This window comes from Colletotrichum phormii (genome assembly GCF_030913505.1).
Source record: "Colletotrichum phormii strain CBS 102054 chromosome Unknown BDP81scaffold_1, whole genome shotgun sequence".
Taxonomy (NCBI): Eukaryota; Fungi; Ascomycota; class Sordariomycetes; order Glomerellales; family Glomerellaceae; genus Colletotrichum; species Colletotrichum phormii.
In genome coordinates this window covers 3,569,616-3,588,893 of record NW_026851443.1, presented here as the reverse complement: position 1 = coordinate 3,588,893, position 19,278 = coordinate 3,569,616, and the positions used below count along the sequence as shown (strand labels likewise).

At 55.2% G+C, this 19,278-nt stretch overlaps 3 protein-coding genes and 1 non-coding gene across 4 annotated transcripts; 1 reads left to right on the top strand and 3 right to left on the bottom strand.

Moving 5' to 3' along the window:
* The first annotated feature begins 2,082 nt into the window (after positions 1-2,082).
* BDP81DRAFT_414275 (short chain dehydrogenase) lies at positions 2,083-3,586 on the top strand. Its single transcript, XM_060589347.1, has one exon. It carries the CDS (start codon positions 2,357-2,359, stop codon positions 3,164-3,166), a length of 810 nt encoding a protein of 269 aa, XP_060452193.1. The 5' UTR covers positions 2,083-2,356; the 3' UTR covers positions 3,167-3,586.
* BDP81DRAFT_t10 lies at positions 3,568-3,657 on the bottom strand. Its single transcript has one exon. It is a non-coding gene; the product is annotated as a tRNA-Phe (tRNA).
* A 328-nt stretch (positions 3,658-3,985) lies between these two features.
* BDP81DRAFT_414274 (uncharacterized protein) lies at positions 3,986-6,896 on the bottom strand. Its single transcript, XM_060589346.1, has one exon. It carries the CDS (start codon positions 6,731-6,733, stop codon positions 4,355-4,357), a length of 2,379 nt encoding a protein of 792 aa, XP_060452192.1. The 5' UTR covers positions 6,734-6,896; the 3' UTR covers positions 3,986-4,354.
* A 2,333-nt stretch (positions 6,897-9,229) lies between these two features.
* BDP81DRAFT_306957 (uncharacterized protein) lies at positions 9,230-13,386 on the bottom strand (the record flags this gene model as incomplete). Its single annotated transcript, XM_060583320.1, has 4 exons — positions 9,230-11,931; positions 11,984-12,202; positions 12,259-12,330; positions 12,393-13,386. 4 exons carry the CDS (start codon positions 13,384-13,386, stop codon positions 9,230-9,232), a joined length of 3,987 nt encoding a protein of 1,328 aa, XP_060452191.1.
* Positions 13,387-19,278: the final 5,892 nt, after the last annotated feature.

The window sequence follows — 19,278 nt, the reverse complement described above, 5'->3', positions numbered from 1 at the left end:
CTTCAGTCTCCTTTATATAAAGCCGTTTTTCTGCTCGCTGGGACAATATTCCGCATCCTAGTTCATCAAACCCTACCAACAGGCAACGCAACGACTAACACTATACTACACAACTTTTGTCACAACAACCATAGCTAACAAGAAATCATGTGCGGCATCAACCAAGTCGTCGACGAGTGCAGAACCTGCCGAGGCATCGCCCTTATAGAAGAGATCCCCATCATATGCCGAAGGAGAACGTGGACGTTCCCCGACACCTTTGAACACGCAAAGACCTACTGCCCCAACCAAGGACGAGTGTACGTCGAAAAGAAGCCAAGAATCAACCAGTGCCGTGTCTGCCGCTGGGACTCACTCAATATCACAACGGGCCTGGACATGCCCTGCCACCAGCGCTCAGATAGCAGCCTAGGTACTCGGTCACTATCACACGGTGTGCAACAGAGCCGATCGACGAGCCCTTGTCAGAATGATAGTGTCCTTAGTTTACCGACTGAGAAGGAGCCGAAAGGCATTGCTGAGACAGTGAAGGGGTTCTTTGGTAAGTACCTTTCCAAGGTTATTCCTGGGGTTCGTAGGTCCTCGCAATCCCCTTCGTCTTGGTCGGCTCTCGACCAGTGGGAGGAGATTTGTGGTGACGAGGACACCAGGGGCAAGAAGAAGAAAAAGAAGAAGGCTGCGTCTATACCGACAGTGACTAGGGTGTAAGTTCTTTAGAAATATCATTGGAGGGCTGACTCTTGTCTCCTCTTCCTCACACACAAAGTAGAAATCATCTCGGAACATCCCTTTGTTACGCTGCCTTGTTGGCTGTGTTTTCCAAAAATTGGTCTATTCAAAAGTTCAAACCGACTCTCCAATCCCTCAACATAGTGACCTCGCTTTCGCCTAGGAATGGTTTTGCATGAAAAGCTGTGTAAGCAAGAGTTCCCAATGCTGGACTACGGCGCAAGTCCCATGTTCCGCTGCACAAGGGCCTGCCGAGACTCTGCGTAAGTAATGCCCAGACCTTGGAATCGACTTGATATTTCTGTGCAAGACTCTCCAGACGTTGGTTTATGCTATTTATTACCTTACGATGGAGACCCTTTCACCGACTACAGGGGCTACCTGCATCGGTCCCGAATCGGCACCAACGAGACCAGCACATCCAATCATCAACTCCCAAGGCCCTCGAATTGGGCGTTCGTCCCATCCAGAATTGAAGAAATCAGGACGACGAATCAATAAAGTGACGGGCTCGGGTAGTTGCAGACACACCGCGAATCTGGTATGAGAAACCCGAATGCGAGATGCGAACAGGGGGAGCAATCCACCGTATTCGCATCGACTTGCAACCATCGTGCACCCGTCATCCAAAAGCGCTACAACCTCATGGCTCAAGCGCAGCCATGATCTGCAGCCAGGTCCGTCATTCATGACCAGAATTGAGCATCGCTTAGGACAATGCCTGCCTAGAACAGATGATAAGACACAATGAGGGTCTTCAGATATACCTAGCTTAGGAGGGGCATCAGCGGCTATTTCCCACCCGGCATCGATTCTACCGTAAAGTCCCGTCAGAAGCACACATGGCAATGAATACTTCATTCTCATATTAAGCACAGCGACATATGCAACAAGTCAAGGCCAGTAAACCTTGCCGCACGGGATGATCCCAGCCCAGATACCCGGGCTTCTGAAGCATAAGGAGTGGGGTGGAAGCGAGCCGGGAAGCGGGGGGGATTCCCATGAAGATTTCGCGGGGAAGCTTCCATTAGGATAAGGTAGGCCAACCTCGAAACAAGAGAACATGGCAAAAAAACCAAGTAGACATAAGCCCAGGGGATTTTACGAACATTGCATTGTCCCGGAACCGAATACGATGCCACGCTCCAAATACCAGGGGTAAGACGAGAGAGAAGTCCTAGAGGGTTCCACGGGCACGTCAACGGCGCCGAGGTCAGCGCCCAATCGAGACGTCTCTTTTCCTACTTCCCCCACCAAAGATCGCCCCGCAACAGCCCCTCCCTCCGTCTGACGATGCAGAGCTGTACATAAATGGCCCACGGCGGCGACCTTCAATGACGCACGTGGAGGAGCTCTCTCTCATTAGAAATCAAGAGCCTCTAGGACAACATCACTCACTCACTCACTCTCACTCCTCACTTACAACTCACTCACGACTCAATCACGCAATTTGCTTCACCACTTTATCAATCTTATCTAGTTAAGCTTAAAACTTTTGCAAAAGTTGGAATAGCAGAACAAAACCTTCAAGGTCTCATCCCGTAATCTAGCAGCACTCGGGACAAGCCCCCCTTCTCACCAAACACCTATTCACCACTCACAAATCACACATCACACATCACACACAATGGCGACCCGCCTCCCCGGCACGACCGTAATCGTCACCGGCTCCGGCGGCGGCCTAGGCAAAGCCATCGCCGAAGCCTACCTCGTCGCCGGCGCCAACGTCGTAATCTCCGACATCAACGAGGACCGCGTCTCCGCCGTCACCTCGGAATACCGCGACACCTACGCCGGCAAGCTCCACGGCATCGTCGTCGACGTCACCTCGGAATCCTCCGTCGAAGCCCTCATCAAGGGCACCGTAGAACGCTTCGGCCGCCTCGACATCGTCGTCAACAACGCCGGCGTCATGGACAAGTTCGACCCCGCCGCCGACTGCGCCAAGGAGACATGGGACCGCGTCCTCGCCATCAACCTCACGGGCCCCTTTTTGACGACAAAGCACGCCGTCAACCAGTTCCTCGCCCAGGGCGGCGCCAGCGGCAGCGGCGGGCCCGCGGGCCTGATTGTCAACATTGGCTCCAACGCCAGCTACCGCGGCCTCGCGTCGGGCATCGCCTACACGGCGTCCAAGCACGGCGTCATGGCCGTCACCAAGAACACGGCGGGCTTCTACGGCGACAAGGGCATCTACTCGGTCGCGCTGCTGCTCGGCGGCATGGACACCACCAACATCATGGACGCCTTCGCCGAGGGCGTCAACCAGGCCGGCATGGCCAAGGTCACGGCCGGTATGCCTGAGTACAAGCGCGGCGAGACGGGGCTGGACCCGGCTGCCGTTGCAAAGTACTGCGTGTTCTTGACGGATAAGGATATTGCGTCGTCGGCGAACGGGAGCTGTGTCGTTCTCAACAGGAACTGGCCGCACGCTTGAGCCTGACTTCTCTTCATGGAGGCGTGGAGAAGAAGGGAGGGGTCGCAGATGGAAAAGAGAGCCACGGATGCAGTGCTTGAAAATCTTGGGATTGATGAGGTTGGATAGTAGCTTGAAGTAACCTAGTTATAGGAAAGATACCTTATGAACGTTATTTACGATTACCAAACATCATCACAGCTAGCAGGTCATCGCGAATTGGAGGGCTTCCTTCCTTCCACTCATGTATTTGATCAAGTGAGAAAATTTGATGGCGTTGCAGGTTCAGCCCTAAGGAACAAACAGGCTTCAATTACACAAGGTCCATGGATGGATGACAACCGAAAAAAAAACCTTGGAAAATGAGAGATTATGGCCAAAGGGTAAAAAAGACACATTGTCGACAAAGACAAAATAGAAGATGCGGCCAGTGTGGATTGAACACACGACCTTCAGATTAAGTGATTGAAGTTGACTTCAGTCTGACGCTCTCCCAACTGAGCTATGTCCGCCACGATGTTCGAAGGAGCGAAGTCGATTCAGGGGCTAGGTTGGCTTGCGCAGCGGGGCGCGATCCCCATCCGCAAGATTCCCACCTTCGGGGGCATCACCGTCGAATTCGAGGGATATCGTCAGAAATATGGAAACAGCTCAAAACGGACAGGAAGATTTTCCCTATTGTGGTTTAAAACCAAAAGTTTGGAAAAGGGTAACGGATGGCACCGAGGATTGAGGGGTACCACCCGTCTGAGCTTCTAGGCCACTTCCCTGGTCAACCTAATTCTTGACGGTGGCAGATGATCAGACGACGACCCTATTTTACCTCCCGTCTTAGGCCCAGCTCTCCGGATCGCTAGAGCTATGCTAAAGGCACCAACTTCATCCCTTGCCACAAGTCATTTTCTATATTTGATTTATCCATGATTGCTTCTCTGAATGCACGGCTCGAGACGCTGTAACTAGCCTCCGGTCTCCATTACATCTTTCCGGCTCTCCGTCCGAATGAGCCGCATGTCTCTACATCTTGTGAGCTTCGTTATAGAGTATTTCTTATCCCTCGTTTCCTATACACTGGGGTGGTATTCCGAAGACGATACTTAGTCATTCCCGTAATTAGATAAAGAAACTCCGCGCTTGATGCCACCACCATTATTCCTCCGTACTTAACCCAGAGCCCACCATAACGCCTTTAAACTCCCTCAAGCCCTCTCACCCGTCCCCTGGCAAAAGCCCAACCCTCCTATCCCGCTCATCCCGAAGATGTTTATCCTCACCCTCCAACAGCATCTTTTCCTCCACAAACACAGCGTCGCCAGTCCGGAACTTCTCCCTCATCACCCCATTCTCCGCAATCAAGTCAGACCCGGAACCGGACCCGAGAGGCTGGGAACGCAGCCGCCGTGGCGAAGGAGATGACTCCCGGGCAGACGAGACCATCACCTCGGGAGGCCATAATATCCGCCTGGCCTCATCCTCGCTCAACACCTCGCCCTCGTCCTCCGAGCTATCATCAAACGCAGAAATATCGCCGCCGCCGCCGCCGCCTCCCCCAGGCCCAAGCCCAGGCGACGAAGGTACAGCTAGGAACACATCCGTAACATTCTCTTGCACATCCTGCGTCCGAACCAGCCGGCCTCCTAAATCATCGTCAGAGAATACACCCTGAACGACCTCTGCCTCAGTCTCCCCCTCCGCTCTCATAGCATCAGCCTCCCCCTTGGGCACCTTATTCTCCCCCGCCGCGACAACATCCATAGAAGTCAACTTCATCAACGTCCTCAACCTCGCGTCCCCGACAAACCTCCCCATCAACACCGCCTCATTCTCCCGAAACGTCTCATAAAACCTTCGATTCACCATCGCCGCCGCACGTAAATCCTCCACACTGTCCACGCACCTCTCCAAAACCAACAACCGTACCGCGTCAGACCTCTCGAGGACCTTGCCCTTTTCCATCTCCTGCTCCCGCTCCTGCTCAAGCTGAAAATCAAGGTTCTTCTTCTTCTTCCCATCCGAAAAACTCCTCAACCCCCTATGCAAAACAGCCTGCGGCTGCGTAGACCGGTGCCTCGACAACCCCCACCCGTGAGCCCGCCCACTGACATCATGCAACGTCAGCCCAGACACGCTGTTGTAGATATCGTTAATCGCCGCGCGGAACGCCGGCGCGGGATCGCATACTCCGCCCTTGTGAACCGCCAGCGGCGGACTCGCAATGGTTCGCAGCAGATCGACGAGCTGTGCTAGGCTTCGACGGGGTGGTGAGTATTGCTGCTGCTGGGAGCCGTCGCCGCCAGCTAGGTGCCCGAGTACCGATGGGTTCATGATGGTGGGTAGAAGCTCGAGCTCGCCGTAGATGAGCATCAGCCAGCCCAGATTCGTCGCGTCGCAGCCGTGGCTTCCCTTGGGACACCTGGGCGTGCCGGTGAACATCAAAGCTGGGACAACGTTCGCGGCCGTCGTGGTGGCGGACGTAACTTCGGAAGACGACGTCGATCCCGGCACGCGGTCTCCAGCCTGATGTGACGGCACCGCACCACCACCGCCACCACCCCGACAACCCGGCCTCAAATACTCCCGAATCGTACTCACACAACACTCCTCAACCTGCGCCATCTTGGCCCCCCTCACCCCCCAAACCTTGTCCTTGATCCTCCTCGGCCACTCCATCCCCTCCAACTCCTCCTCATCCACAAGATTCAAGATCACCGTCTTGGACATGCGCGTAAACAGCTGCCGGAACCCAAACACATAGCTAATCAGCAACCAGCCCTTTGGCATCGCCTCGCTGCCCCGGTGGATCCACTGCGGCAGCCAGCGGTGCTCGACAAACAGCTCCAGCGGCGACGTGCACCGGTACCGCAGACATACTTCCGCCAAGGCGACGAGCTGCTCAAAGGTTACTTCGCGCGGGATCTGGTCGTTGTGCATGTGTGCTGCGTGCAGGAGGATCGTCAGAGCTTGCTCGCGGTCGAGTTCGAGCTGCGGCATGCGGTAGAGTTTTGCTTCGGTGCCGTCCGGGCAGATGTATGGCGTCGGCGGGGCCGCGAGCTGAGTTGTTAGGTCCTCGTCGTCGTGGACCTCGATGTGTGCGTGCTCGGTGAACATCCTCTCAAAGATGGGCGACGTCTCGGCCAGCAAGAACGATGAGACACGATACCGCAGCACGGGCAGCGCTTCCGTCTCGCCGGCTCCGATATTCGCAAACTCGAGAACGGCGTCCCCTCGCGGCGCGACATCAAGTTCCTTCACCGGCCTCTCATCCGTAACACCCGACTCCCCCAGCTGCAGAACCCGCGTGACCTCGACGAGATCCTGCTTCACACGGTCGTGGTTCCTAAATCGTATATCATAAAGCGGGAAAAAGTCCGGGCTAGGCGAGAACGTCTTGACGATACTGGTCCGCCTCATCTGCTGGATCGCGGCGGCGCGGAAGACTTTATCCTGGAAGAGCGCCTTCACCATGCTCGGCGTGGCGTCTGGCTCGTAGTTTCGATACGTCTCTGACAGCGAGATCTCGAGCGCTTCCACCAGCGACTCGATGCACCCCTTCCAGTCGCGGACGGCGGACAGGCAAATCTCACGCATTGCTGGCCCTGGCCCTGGACGTGAACCTCCGGCGCTCTGGCCGGTCGTCACTTCCGAAAGACTCCTCCCGCTAAAAGAAGACCGAGTAAATATCGACGCAGGGCTCTGCGGCACCTCAAGCGACGACTCCCGTGACGGTCCCCGGCCCCCCTCCGCCCACGCCGGCCCGGTCGTCGCATGCCCCGGCGGCCCGGGCGAAGTGGATGTGTGCGCGTGCGCGTGCGCGGGCGCGGGTGCGGGTGCGGGTGCGGGTGCGGGTGCGGGTGCGGAGTTGCGCAACAGGGCCCGACACAAGGCTACATGATCCTTGACTTTGGCATATTCCTTGAACGCGGCATCGGCATCCTTGCTCGCGAGCGTCGAGCCGACACGTTGCGTCGACTGCTGAATCTGTCGAAGGTTGACATCCGAATCATTCACGGTGCCGCTGCCGCTGCCGCTGCCGCCCCCGCCCACGCCGCCGGCGGAGCTGGACCCACGGGACGAAACTCCCCCGTCAATCGGCTCCCCGCCAAACTCAAAATCGCCAAGTCTCTGTTCTCGCAGTGTAAGCGGCGTCCGACAGCTCGAGCGTCTCATCGCCATCGCAAAACGTCCGAGAGGGGGGGGGAAGTGCAGTGAGCCGGTGGGTAGTGGTTGACGAAGGAAGGAAGAGGATGGAAGTGCGCGCAGAAGTGCTCTAGTGTGGGACTTTCCCCAGGGTAGTGGAGATTTCAAACTCACCGTGCTGCTGCTAGGCCTACTACCATCGTCCTTTGCCGAGCTGATGCTCGATATCTTGCGCAGCGCATTGCTCAACCGCCTAATCTTGGGAGACGTCGAGGCAACATCGCTCCGGCTGCGTTGGCGTCCCATCACTCAACGCCCGCCAGCTGCGACCCCAGATGCGATGCGATGTGGCAGCGGCAGGGGACGGCGGCGTCCGAACCAAAGGGAGCCGAAAACGCAGGGATCACTTCATTTCCCAAACATCCACCGATGCCAAAGGGGTATGAAATGGGGAACGACCTGTGGTACAGACTTATCAGTAGTGTGCGTGTGCGTACCTAGGTAGCAGACACAGGACAGACTCCTTTCCGGTTCTCAGAAACAATAGAAAGGCAGCGAAACGGACGGTTTTCAGACTGCGTTTCATGGGTACAGACGAATTGCTTCTGCCTGGGGGGATAAGCAGCTGCATCCTTGGGGGGGGACCTGAGGGGCAAAATACGAGACGTTTTGGGGGCCAGCCGGCCAGGCCACGTTGGGAATTTTGCCTTTTGCCAAGCAGGGACCGCGGTGGCATTGTCATTGGAGCACTGGGCCACCTGAGGTGAAATAAGGCTGATTGCGGGGTTCAAACCACTACATCCCGATGACGTAATCCTGCGTCCCCTTCCTAGACCCTTATCCTTGGACCTGGGTTACACAAGCTGATGATAGCTTCACAATACGTTCACATATGTAATGGCGGTACAAAGCCAGGTAAAGCTCATCACTTGGCATCGTCCCCGAGACTGACTCCCAGCATGGGGTTCACATCAAAAAACATACCCCGCACATTCACAAACACACACACACACGCACAAAGTGCATGAAATGATGGCCTTTTTTTTTAACGCTTCCCGTCTATCTGCTTACACTGACACTGATCATTGATGTCTTTTTTCCACTCCTTTGATGCGGTCATGCCGGCTTCCTCTGTCACCTCTCTTCAAAGACAGATGCCCAACCATTCCCCGCCGGGTATTTCATGACAATCGAAGCCATCCTAAATACAGCTCTTGTTCCGTTATCATCCACACACCGTCTTGCTTCCTCTCCATGTACCCTATCCCCCCAATGGTATGACTTTGTTGACAAAAGGAAACTTGATGACGCATGCCTAACCGTGACCCATTTCGAAGACCGTTGCTGCAGATGCAATGAGACAAATAATAAACCCTGCCGCCCGATATAACGCAACAGTGTTCACCCCCTTCCCCTTGAGAGACCTCGATAGGGGGGAGACGATAAAAAAGACGATTGAGGCATTGCTGTAGCCCCTCCAATTTCCATGCTTGAGCCAACACCGTCTCGCTGAACTGGCCATCCTCCTTGTGCAATTCATCCATGTGTTGCTCTCCGCACATCCTCGTGGTTATTCGCTGATCTGATGTTTCTTTGCTTTTGCCAATTGCGGCCTCCTTCGAATAGGACTTGACCGTTACAAGTCCATCTCGTGGAGGGTCTTCGCCCCCATACCAACTCGATTTCTGAGCTCTCGCCCACCACCTTCAAGCCACGGGTGCATTGCAGCATCTTTGCTACAACCAATGACCAAACCCATTGCTCTAATCCAGAAGCAGAGTGTCCAATACTTGTGCATTGCCAAAGTTTGCAAAAGGGTAGCATCCGCGTCTGCAGAGGCCACTCATCTCGCCTGTGCCCTATCCAAGAAAGCTTGAGTAGCCTTCTGCCGTGCAGCGATAACCGTAGACGTGTGCAAATGCGGCGTGTTGAGTCTTTCCCATACCCTTAGCCGCCCTTTCGGTCCGCGTCGTGCTTGGGTGGCTGCTCGCTAGATGCGGATCCGCCGTGGTTCTTCGTGTCAGCACCCTTCTTGCGGCCCTTCGTAGCCTTCTGCCATGAGCTCTCAGGGCCGTGGCTTTCACTCTTGGCACCGCGGGTATGGCCATTCTCTCGAACGCCATTGACCCTGGAAGATTGGGCCTGAGCCTGACCAGAGGTGTGTGGCTGCGACTGAGACTGAGCTGTAGCTTGAGATGAACGCTGTGCGGCCGTCGAGGATCGCTTCGGCGAATGAGTAGATGCATGGCCTTGCCTGGATTCCTTTCCGACCGATCCCTTGCTGTCGTTTGATCTGTGCCCTGAGACAGAAGGCTCAGCGTGAGCCTTGGGCGTTGAGCTCTGTGAGGCCGATGGAAGCTGATCGGCTCTCGATGCAAAGTCATTTTTTCTCACAACTGTCGGTGAAGGGGACCTAGTCTCGTTGATTGGCGAAAGGTGCTGTGCGTCAATGCTCAGCTGGTGGCCAATCATCCTGTTTTCTCGAGTTGCGAGATCGAGTGGCGCTATTACTCCACTTTGCTGTCTCGACAGCGCTCTCTGACGAAGGGATGTCTGCGTTCCGTTTGCGACATCTGGATATGGCTGCGTTTGCACTTGAGCTTGCGGTGACCAAGCATACTGATTCATCGACATGAGTGCAATCCTATCACGGAATGAAGCGTCGTCGATCGGCTGGGATGCAGACTGCTGGGGCGCAGAAACAGAAGCAGGTGAGGCCGAGGCAGTCGCATTGGTAGTCGACGATGGCGTGGTAGTACCGTTGACAATCACCGGGGTCCGCTCAGACACGGGAGTCTGGACTGGTTCAGACCTGGGGAAAGCTTGGCCATCCAACTGCTCTGAGACGTAGCCGCTGATTCCGAGACCTTGAACTTGCAGCGTGTTTTCTTGAGATGAACGGCCTTGGTCGTCAGCTGGCGTTGGTTCCGTCGCAATCACGGCAGGATTGTGACGTTGTGATGGCGTTGAACTCGTGCGCAGAGATGATCCAGTACCGTTGACTATCAAAGGCCGCGAAGCTGCTCGAGGACCGTTTGTACTGCCAGAAGCAACCACTGGAGCGGGTGCTACCGAGTTACCTCCAGAGAACGCCCGGGCATGGCCAAGGGGAGACGGTGAACGAGATGTTCTTCGCATTCTGCGGTCCAGAATAGTCTGCGGGACCTCGGTCGACAACCGACGACGTCCTTGGGCTGGCTGAGTCGTGTCCGCAAAGGCTATGGCGTTGGGCGCTACTTGGGAGCGCGCCGGGCTGGAGGCATCTGAAACGTAGTAACCCAAATAAGCTCCTTCGTCAGAGGCAGGCGAATTGCTCGCTGGGGCCTGAGAGGCTTCGTCATATTCAGCGTCACCTGGAACGCCGTTCGAGACCGGGATTCCATTCACTTGCCGAGTGGGATTTGAACTGGTGTTCATCGGCGTGCTGGTTCCTGGATAAGCCTGATTGTGCTGTGCTGTTGGGGCAGAGCGGGAGGCAGGCTGTGACTGAGACCTAAGTGAGCTTCCGGAAGTCGAGACGCCCGACTCTGTTGTCGCTGACGATCTTTGAAGACCTCTTCGATATTCTGGCGTGGTAGTTGCCACCGTCGCCGGTGAAGAGGGATACGCGAAGCTTGACTGGCCGTAATACGCCGCCATGGGTACTCCATACATGCTGTACCAATCTTGAGGGCCAGCGATGGGAGCACTCAGGGGCGGATTGTCGAAAGAGTTGGTCCTAGACCGTTCCGGACCCTGCTGCGTTGCTGAGGAGGACCCCTGCATCCTCTGAGCAGCGTGCATTTGGGCGGCCATCTGGGCCTGGACTTGCTGATAAACCTGGGATTGAGTATAGAGCTGGAACCGAATGTTATTTTCTTGCTGAACCTGGGCGGCCATGGCTGCACCTACAAGCGCGGGATATTGCTGATGGGACTGTGCCTGTTGCGCGTACCACGCAAGATCCTGGGGAGTCATAGCCACTTGAGGCATGTACATGGTGTTGGTGTCGTAGGCAACGCTTGACGAAGCTCTCCTGTTCGAGTTCGTATTCCGCTGGAAGTTGTTCGAGTGTCGGCCTCCACGGAAGTTTCCACGGCCTCTGCCAGAGTGTTGCTGAGAAGAACTACGGATCATGACGGGCCTCGAAGTATTTGGAGGGCGCTGGAACACCGGTGTCTCTTCCTTGGGGTAGACGTATTGCTCGCAGCATTCACCCAGTTTTCCTTCAGAGATCAGGTCAAACGCTCGTCGCAACTCCAGATGGAGACCACGGAATGAGTACTCGTCCGCGGTGTTGCCCAGGTTGCGAGCGGTGTTGAATGGCTCCTCCACGCACAAATAGTTATTTATGCCAATGTGCCATTTCTTTTCCATTCGCGTTGCTTTCCGCCCAAGACGAATCGATATAACGTACTTATCGTAGTCGAACTCGTACGCGTAGAAGCGGAAGAACGCGAACAACAGCTCACCCAGAGACGCCTCGTTCTTTGCGCCGAATCCGCTCAGCTTGTCCATGTCATCAGCGAATGCACTCTCGGGCCCGCCGTTCTTAGGGAGCCGTTGATGCTGTCGCTGGTGAAGGGAGGGAAGCACTGGCGGGTCGCGAAGCTGGAGAAATCCGATGATGAGGCAGATCCACGTGTAAGAGCTGAGGGTACCACCGAATGCTGTTTCGATCAGTAAAATGTGCGAAGAGTCAAGGGGGATAGCAACCCATACCAGCATCGTTTACGATCCTCTGCCGCGTCCAGTACTTGATAACCATGGCCAAGGGCCGCACTCGAGGATCGATCTCTACGTATGTTCGGACCATTCTCGTGTTCTCCAACGCCAGAGTATTGTTCACGTTCATGTCGCATGCGAGGCCGAGCTCGGGGTCCCAGATCTTGACGATGGGAACTTTGGCGCCGGAAATGCAGACCACCTTTTCCATGCCCTCTGTCGTGGTTCATGTCAGCAATGTTTCTCTCTGTCCAAGGAAATGGTTGACGTACTCTTCGCAAGCAGTGCTGCAATCATGCAAACGTACTCCAAGTCCTTCCAAGGCGTTGTAATGCAAATATCGACTATTGAGACAGTTAGCACTGCATCCCCAAGCACTAATCCGACACTAAGAGAGCCCACGAACCATCAGAGTCGTCCGAGCAAAGCAAGTTGCCCGAGGAGCCGAAGAGGTGCACGCGGATGTCATTTCCAGGCCATTCCTCGTTGAACAACTTCTCCAGCTTGACGACAAGCTTTTGGCGGTTTTCCTCAACTTTCTCAGTCGGTCGTAACCGGTCGTACAACTCCCGCATATCTGTGGTCAGCTTCGTCTCCACATCTTCCGACAACTTGCTCTTGATCGTGTCGAGGCTGGTCTTATCCAGCTTGTCGCTTCCTATGCTGTAGGGCATTCGCCTCTTCGAGTTGATCTGAGAAGTCTCATATTTGCAGCCACCAAGCCGGGGAGGAAGGGGTCGTAATGAGGGAAGGTTGCTGTTCGTCTCCGAGTAGGCAGAGCGAGGAGAGTGGTTGTTTGTGGCCGATGGCGAGGGTTCCCGCGACTCAAAGGAGAAGTTTCTAGCATGCTGCTGAGGAGTCGAGGGCATGGAGTTGGAGTGAGACTGTCCATTGCCGGTCCTGGCCGCAGGGCGTGCAGGAAGTGGATGTGAAAGCTCCGGCTGTTGCTGCGATGACTGCTGCATCTTGGGCGGAGCGTCCTTGCCTGTTATGACAGCGCGATCGCCTTTGTCTTTATTCTGCACGGCTTTATTCCCATGGCCTCCTTGAGAACCCTTGGTGGAGGAAATTTCCTTGTTCGAGACCTTGGAGGATGATCTGGACCGAGGGGCCGCCTGGATCTGAGGGGTAGCCACCGTCGCCTGAGGAAGCGCTTGAGGTTGGTGCAAGCCGCCTCCTCGTCCCGGTGAGACGAGATTAGTGTAGTGTAGCAACTGCGCTTGGTAGACCGAGGCTTGCTGCGGAAAGAGCAAGGGCCAGAAGTCTAGCTGGGCCGGAACGCGAGAGGAAGCGTCGCCGAAGTAGGAACCCGAAGTAGACGATGATATCGTGGGGGCTTGGATCCAAGGAGACGTTGGATATGTATGCTTGGATTCTGTTGTGGCAGCTCGACTTTCCATGGAGCGAGTCCTGGCTCAGCTTCCGTGACGAGGGTGAGCGGAATGAGTCGGGCGCGAGCGCAGGGCGACAAGAGAGGGAGATCGTCGAAGATCTGGCAGCAGTCGCCTTTTCGTCGCGGGTAGAGTAGAGCAGAGCAGAGCAGAGCCGGAGTATGTAGAGGGTATCGAGGGTATCGAAAAGGCAATAGGAGGACTGAATTGGGCGCGGTCGAGCGGGAGGCAGGCGCTGTTCAGTGTGGTCGAGTCTCTTTCTTTTTTCCCCCAAGATTGAGCCTCTGGTGTAGACGAAGAGGGAATTTGGGAGGGAAAGAGGGTCGGGGATTTTGTGATAGCCGCTGCTAAGGCAAGTAAAGGGCTGCTAGAGGAACGCGAATGTGCCGAAAGTATTCATGAAGTTTCGCAGACTCGGTCTGGTGTAGTCGGTGCAAGGAGGAATTGCTGAGGCAGAGAGCACACTCCTCTCTGTGTGGTCGTGTCGTGGAGGTGGTGCTCTTGGGGGGGAAACCTAAGAGAGAGAATGTCGTCGACGGCAGGAGGCGAAAGGAAAGGGTGTGGAGTTTAGATCGGGGACGTTGGCCCAAAAGCGACAGGACTCGGGGGGCCCTCGGGCGGTGGACCGCGAAATAACGCTGGGGGGAGAGAGGAAGGGTCTAAGGGGGTGGTGCGCGCTGCGTAGTTGCCGCCACGGGGTTCTGCGAGGAATTGTGATGCTGAAGGTCTGTGAATCTGGTAAGCAACAAAGGAGCAAAATAACCAGCAACAGACAGGATAAGGCAGAGGAGGAGGATAGAGACAAGAAGAACAATTCTCAGAAGAGTGAGAGAATTGAATGATGTCCCGGAAGAGCAAGAGCGAAGGAAAGTGTGAAGGGGAGCGTTTCGTTTGGGGGTGCAAGGAAGGGAAGGTACCTCAATCCAGGGAAGGTACCGGGGGTGGGGAGGAGGTACTTTAGCGGTGGGTGGTGCAAGTACTCTTTACGCGAAAATAAGAGTGCGGCACTGGGTGCGTTTGGGGGGTACCTTTCTTAGGTAAGTGAGAAGGTACTCTGACTGGGCGATGAGTGAGGAGGGTAGGTAGGTAGGTAGGTAGGGTGAGATGAGGTTCCTGAAGCGGCAAGGCCAATATCGGGAAAGTAAGGTAAGGCAAGGCAAGGTAAGGCGAGGTCAGGTAAAAGTAAGGTAGGGACAGGTCCAGGTCGCGGTACCTTATGAATCGAGGGCCAGTCGAGTGAGAGCGTGGTGGTGGTCGAGGACTCACTCGTCTGCGAATACAGTGAGGGGAGAGGACGAGGAAGAGAGAATGTGTGTGTGTATGTGCGTGTGGTGTATCCGCATGTGTGCCGCAGCGAATTGAGAATCGCACACACTGTGCAATGAGAGGAGCGCTTCTGTCTGTGGAAATAAAATAAGCTGAGCAAGAGGCAGAGGTACCTCCTCAGAATCAGGGAGCGGGGAGTGAGTAAGAGTAAGAGTAAGAGTAAGGCTTATAAGGTAGGTATGAGTGAGTGAGGCCGCAGTTCACTGCGGATTGCACCAGAGTCAGTCTCGGTCACGGTCCTGCTTGTTCCAGTTCAGTTGCAGTTGCAGTTGCAGCCCCGGTTCTTCTTCCCACGTCAGACTCTGCAAGGTCCAGTTCAGGGCTCAATGACTTCACCGAAAAGGAGAGTTGGGCAATGCAAAGTAAAGTGATGCTGAGATTCAGGCAAGATGGGGTTCGGCAAGGCACGGAGAGTAGTGTGCGGATGCTGGTGAGGCGTGTGTGTGTGGTCACTGTGCCTGTCTGTGGTGGTTTGGCGGCACAATTCCTGCGACAGTTCCATCTGATTGCTTAGTAGTCTCTTCTGGTGTGTAGCCCCCGGTGCACTTTAAGAGGAGGGGAACGTGAAATAAAGCGTGGCAGGGCAGCAGCAGCAACAGTCAACTTGAACATCAGCATCAGCAACAATAGCCAACTCGCCGGAGCGACTGGACGAACAATGATTGCCGGTCCAACCATCTTTTCTTGATTGGAACATGGTAGCATGCCCAGTGAGTAGTGCTGAGTCGAACCGGTGACATTCAACTTGATGCGAGGCAGAATAGAATTGTCTGTCTGTTGGAATACTTAAGGTACCAAATGTAAAGTGATGAAAGTGATGTAGGATACTTTGGTACCTCCTCAGGTACGCCAAGGTACCGCAGTACAGAGCATGTCACCTTCGACGTGAGAACTACCTTGGTCGTGGACAGGAAGGGAAGGAAAGCATCGCATCATATCTTGCACCTTCCTTCCTCGCCAAAGCCATATCATGACGCAGCAACGGCTATCGGAGGCATGAGAACCAGGCAGTTGGTTCTTCGACTGCTTCACGGGTTGACTCCTCCCCTTTGCTTCGGATTGCCGACTCCAGATTCTTCTCTCCCGTCTCTCATTTCCTCATTCAGTCGACATGGCCACGGTACTGTACTGGTTGAAGCCGGGGACAACGTCAGGTAAGGTACTTCCAAAGGTCAGATCAGTTGTAGCTGCAGCTAGACACCTTGAGGGGTTCACTCACTAGTCGTCAGGCCGCCTTCCCTTTTTCCCCTTCTTTACCTACCTTACGATGTCTGGTACGGATAGGTAGGCAATCTTGATAACATGGGAATTACATTACCGACCCGAGTAAGGAGTGCTCGAGGGGGGTCACTATGGTCGCATCCCTTTACTGCGGCGGAAGAAGCTACGACCACGGGTTGTACCATGTTCGAGCCACAGTGTGTGCACGGAGCGCGCGAGGAAGCCGCAAGAGCACCAGCTCAAGTGGGGAAAACGACACACGCTCTGGACATTTTTGGTGGAGGAGAATGCACATACGGGAAAGAGACCCTATGAAGACAGAGACTGAGAGAGTGAGGAACATGATTAGGGGAGGAGGGGTCATTTCGCGGTCCTCGCGGCCTCGCGGGAGTCAGGGCTGGCCGCTTGACTTTCCATTCCCACCCTCGCATTGTCACCTGCATCATCCGCCCACTACGACTTTCTGCCCAGCACCTACCGTGCTTCCCAAGGTAAGGTACGGACGGATATGGCGCCTTGAAATTACTTCCCATTGCTTGCTCACTCGGCGTGTGGGATACGTACTACGTAGTTAGGGCCAGACTCCAGACTCCAGACTTCATCCAGATTAGGTACCTAGCCCCCAAGATGGGCAAAGTACTTGCAGCTGCCGCTCCGCGAGTCCGTACCAACGTCGTGGTGAAAACGGGCTACAGACAGGGGTTAAGGGGTTAGACAGGCGCCACATGCCCCTTCCGACCACCGCTTGTCACTTGCTGCTTGGCTCCTGACGGGCCCTTTCTCTGTTGGGATATGACGTCGCAGAAACCGGCTACCTGTGGCTTGTCTTGGATTTTGGCGTTCTGGCCGGCGTGGATGTGTGCGTGTGTGTAGCGTGTGTATATACGGATATTGGATATGCGTGTGTGTACGTGTGTGTACGTGTGTGTGTGTGTGTGTGTGTGTGTGTCTGTGTCTGTTGTGTCGTGTCGTGCCGTGTTAGATTGGACACTCCTCCCTGCTGTCCAGCACTATGTAATTATTTGTGGTCCGTAAACCGAGGCAGGAAGCTGGAGAGAAACCTGAAAAGAAAGTAGCATTTATGCGTGTGCTCTCTGTGGCTCGGCAGCTGTCTCCCGCAGTGGGGGAATTTGCCCTCACGTTGAATTGATTCCTGGTCTATGACATAAGATACTGTATTCGTACTTTCTTTACTTTGAGTATCTCCCTCCCGTCCGTCTCCCGCCTGCCACATATCTTAAGTACGGTGTACCTCAGTGCTCGGCTGTTGACAGGTGCGCCCCGATGTATCTTATCTTAGTAAGCGTGCAGACAAGCAAGCCCCGCTTAGAAGCACTCAAGCCAATATTCCCAATGTGAGGGATTTGGCAATGTCATTTGGGAACGTGGATGTGGAATGGGGCCCTGCCTTCCTCATGTCCCCCGCCTCCCCGTGGAAGGAGGAAGGAACCTTCTGGGACCGGAGCATGTGCTTGCCCGCTTGCTCAGGTACCTGCTAGGTGCTTGCCTGGGCTGCATCTGCTCCTGCGCCTGCGCTGCAAGCCTGCACCTCCCCTTGCCTTGCGGCTTGCCATGCACGTTTCGACCGCGACCGCGCCTATGACCTTGGACGTGCTTGCCCAGACATGGTGAAGAATGAGGGCAATGTCTCGAACAGAGAGAACACCATACATTTTCACATAGTAGTGAGGTACTCGATATTACCTACTTCGTGTCAACAACAAAGTAGAGAAATCCACATTCTAGACGGCTCGCTTGATTTCCGAACGTCGGGCCCGGACGCCTGCACCTCCCTTTTTTTTGTCCCGCCTCGTGTTGTCGTTCATCTTGTCTTGTCTCGCGTCCTGTCGCTTGTTCGCTCCCTCTTATTTTATTTCCTAACGGATATTTCCATTTCCCACTACTCCCGCCGCCCGTGCCGGCATCATCTATTTCCACCACCTTAAAATTATCAGGGTCCCGATACTATGGCCACCTGAATATCTTTCTAGGAACCCAGCAGCTGGTGGGGTCTCTCCGTACACATCCTGGCTCCAAAAGACGCAACAGCGTCTGCTGCCAATGCCTGCAGATACCTCGAGGGCTTGTCAAGACTCGAGGAGTCTGGTACTAGAGGCCTGTCCGGCAACGCTTTTCGACGACCCCCGATGCCATGGGCCCCAAACCGTCCAAAGCCGAGCCAACAATGGACCAGAATCACCAACGCGCTTCCCAAAGCCCGGTCGTGTTTTCGCGTTGCCGGTCTCCGCAACTCACCCCGTCTTCCACTTCCTCGACCGCTTTCTCGTCTTTCTCTGATCACTCCTGATCCAATTCGTCTCGGACCCTCCCTCTCCCCGGTCGACTGCGTCTCGTCCATCATCCATGGCCTGTCATCGCTAAGGTATTCTAAGCCCCAAGATCCGGTATGAGGGAGCTTCGTCCTTTCCGATACCCGTTCGCCGATCCAGTCATACGCCGAAGCTTCCCCCGCCAGACCACGCCATAATACCACACGGCTCCTCCAGCGTTTCTTCCTGGCGAGTCGGTCAACCCAAGCGGTCTGACAATGCCGACGCCGCCGCCCGGAATACCAACACCGCACCAGGAACGTCAGCATTAGCGTCAGCGACGACACCTGAGGCGGCACAGGACGAGAGCACAAGCAGCAGCACCTTTTGGGGCTGACACTTGACTTTCCTCAGCTGAGGGAGAAGGATTCGGCCCTCCTCCGACCGAAGCCCCCAGTGACTTAGGACTCGGAACTACGGCCAAGTTGCCCCTCACTTTCGAGCCAGCCGTCCATCAGCTATTCGCTCGTCTACATCAACTCCTCGGGGGTTCAGCACAGCGTCTCAAGCGCTCTGAACGGGTCGTCATATTGCTATGTCACGGCGCCTAGCAAACCTCCCTCTCCTTTCAGAGTATATTGCCCAATCCAGAGGCCACGGATCAAAACTGCGTGGTGTGGCAACTTGCACGCGCTTACCTGCTCCGTCGGTTCAACGATTTGCTCTAATTTTCCGGTGATGAGCTACTACAGTGAGACATTCACTCAGCTTCGAACGAGCAAGCCAGAGTAGGTATCGCCGCGCCCGCTCATCACAACGCTTGGCATCACGAAGGTTCATCACAGCTTGAAGTAACCCGCGATGACCATAGACCCGACCTGCCGTTAACCTATTTCTATTCGAAGCAGTGGGCTCCCGTCAATGTTACTTTCACCGTAGTGGATTGGTCGGGACGGCCCTTTAGCTTTGCGGCTGGCTGGCAAGCCACTGATACTCATCCGTAGCCATGTGGCTCCAGGTTAGAGAAGGGCTGGGAAGCGGCCACGATCCGTGAACAGACGAGCAACGAGGGCGAAATGTCTCT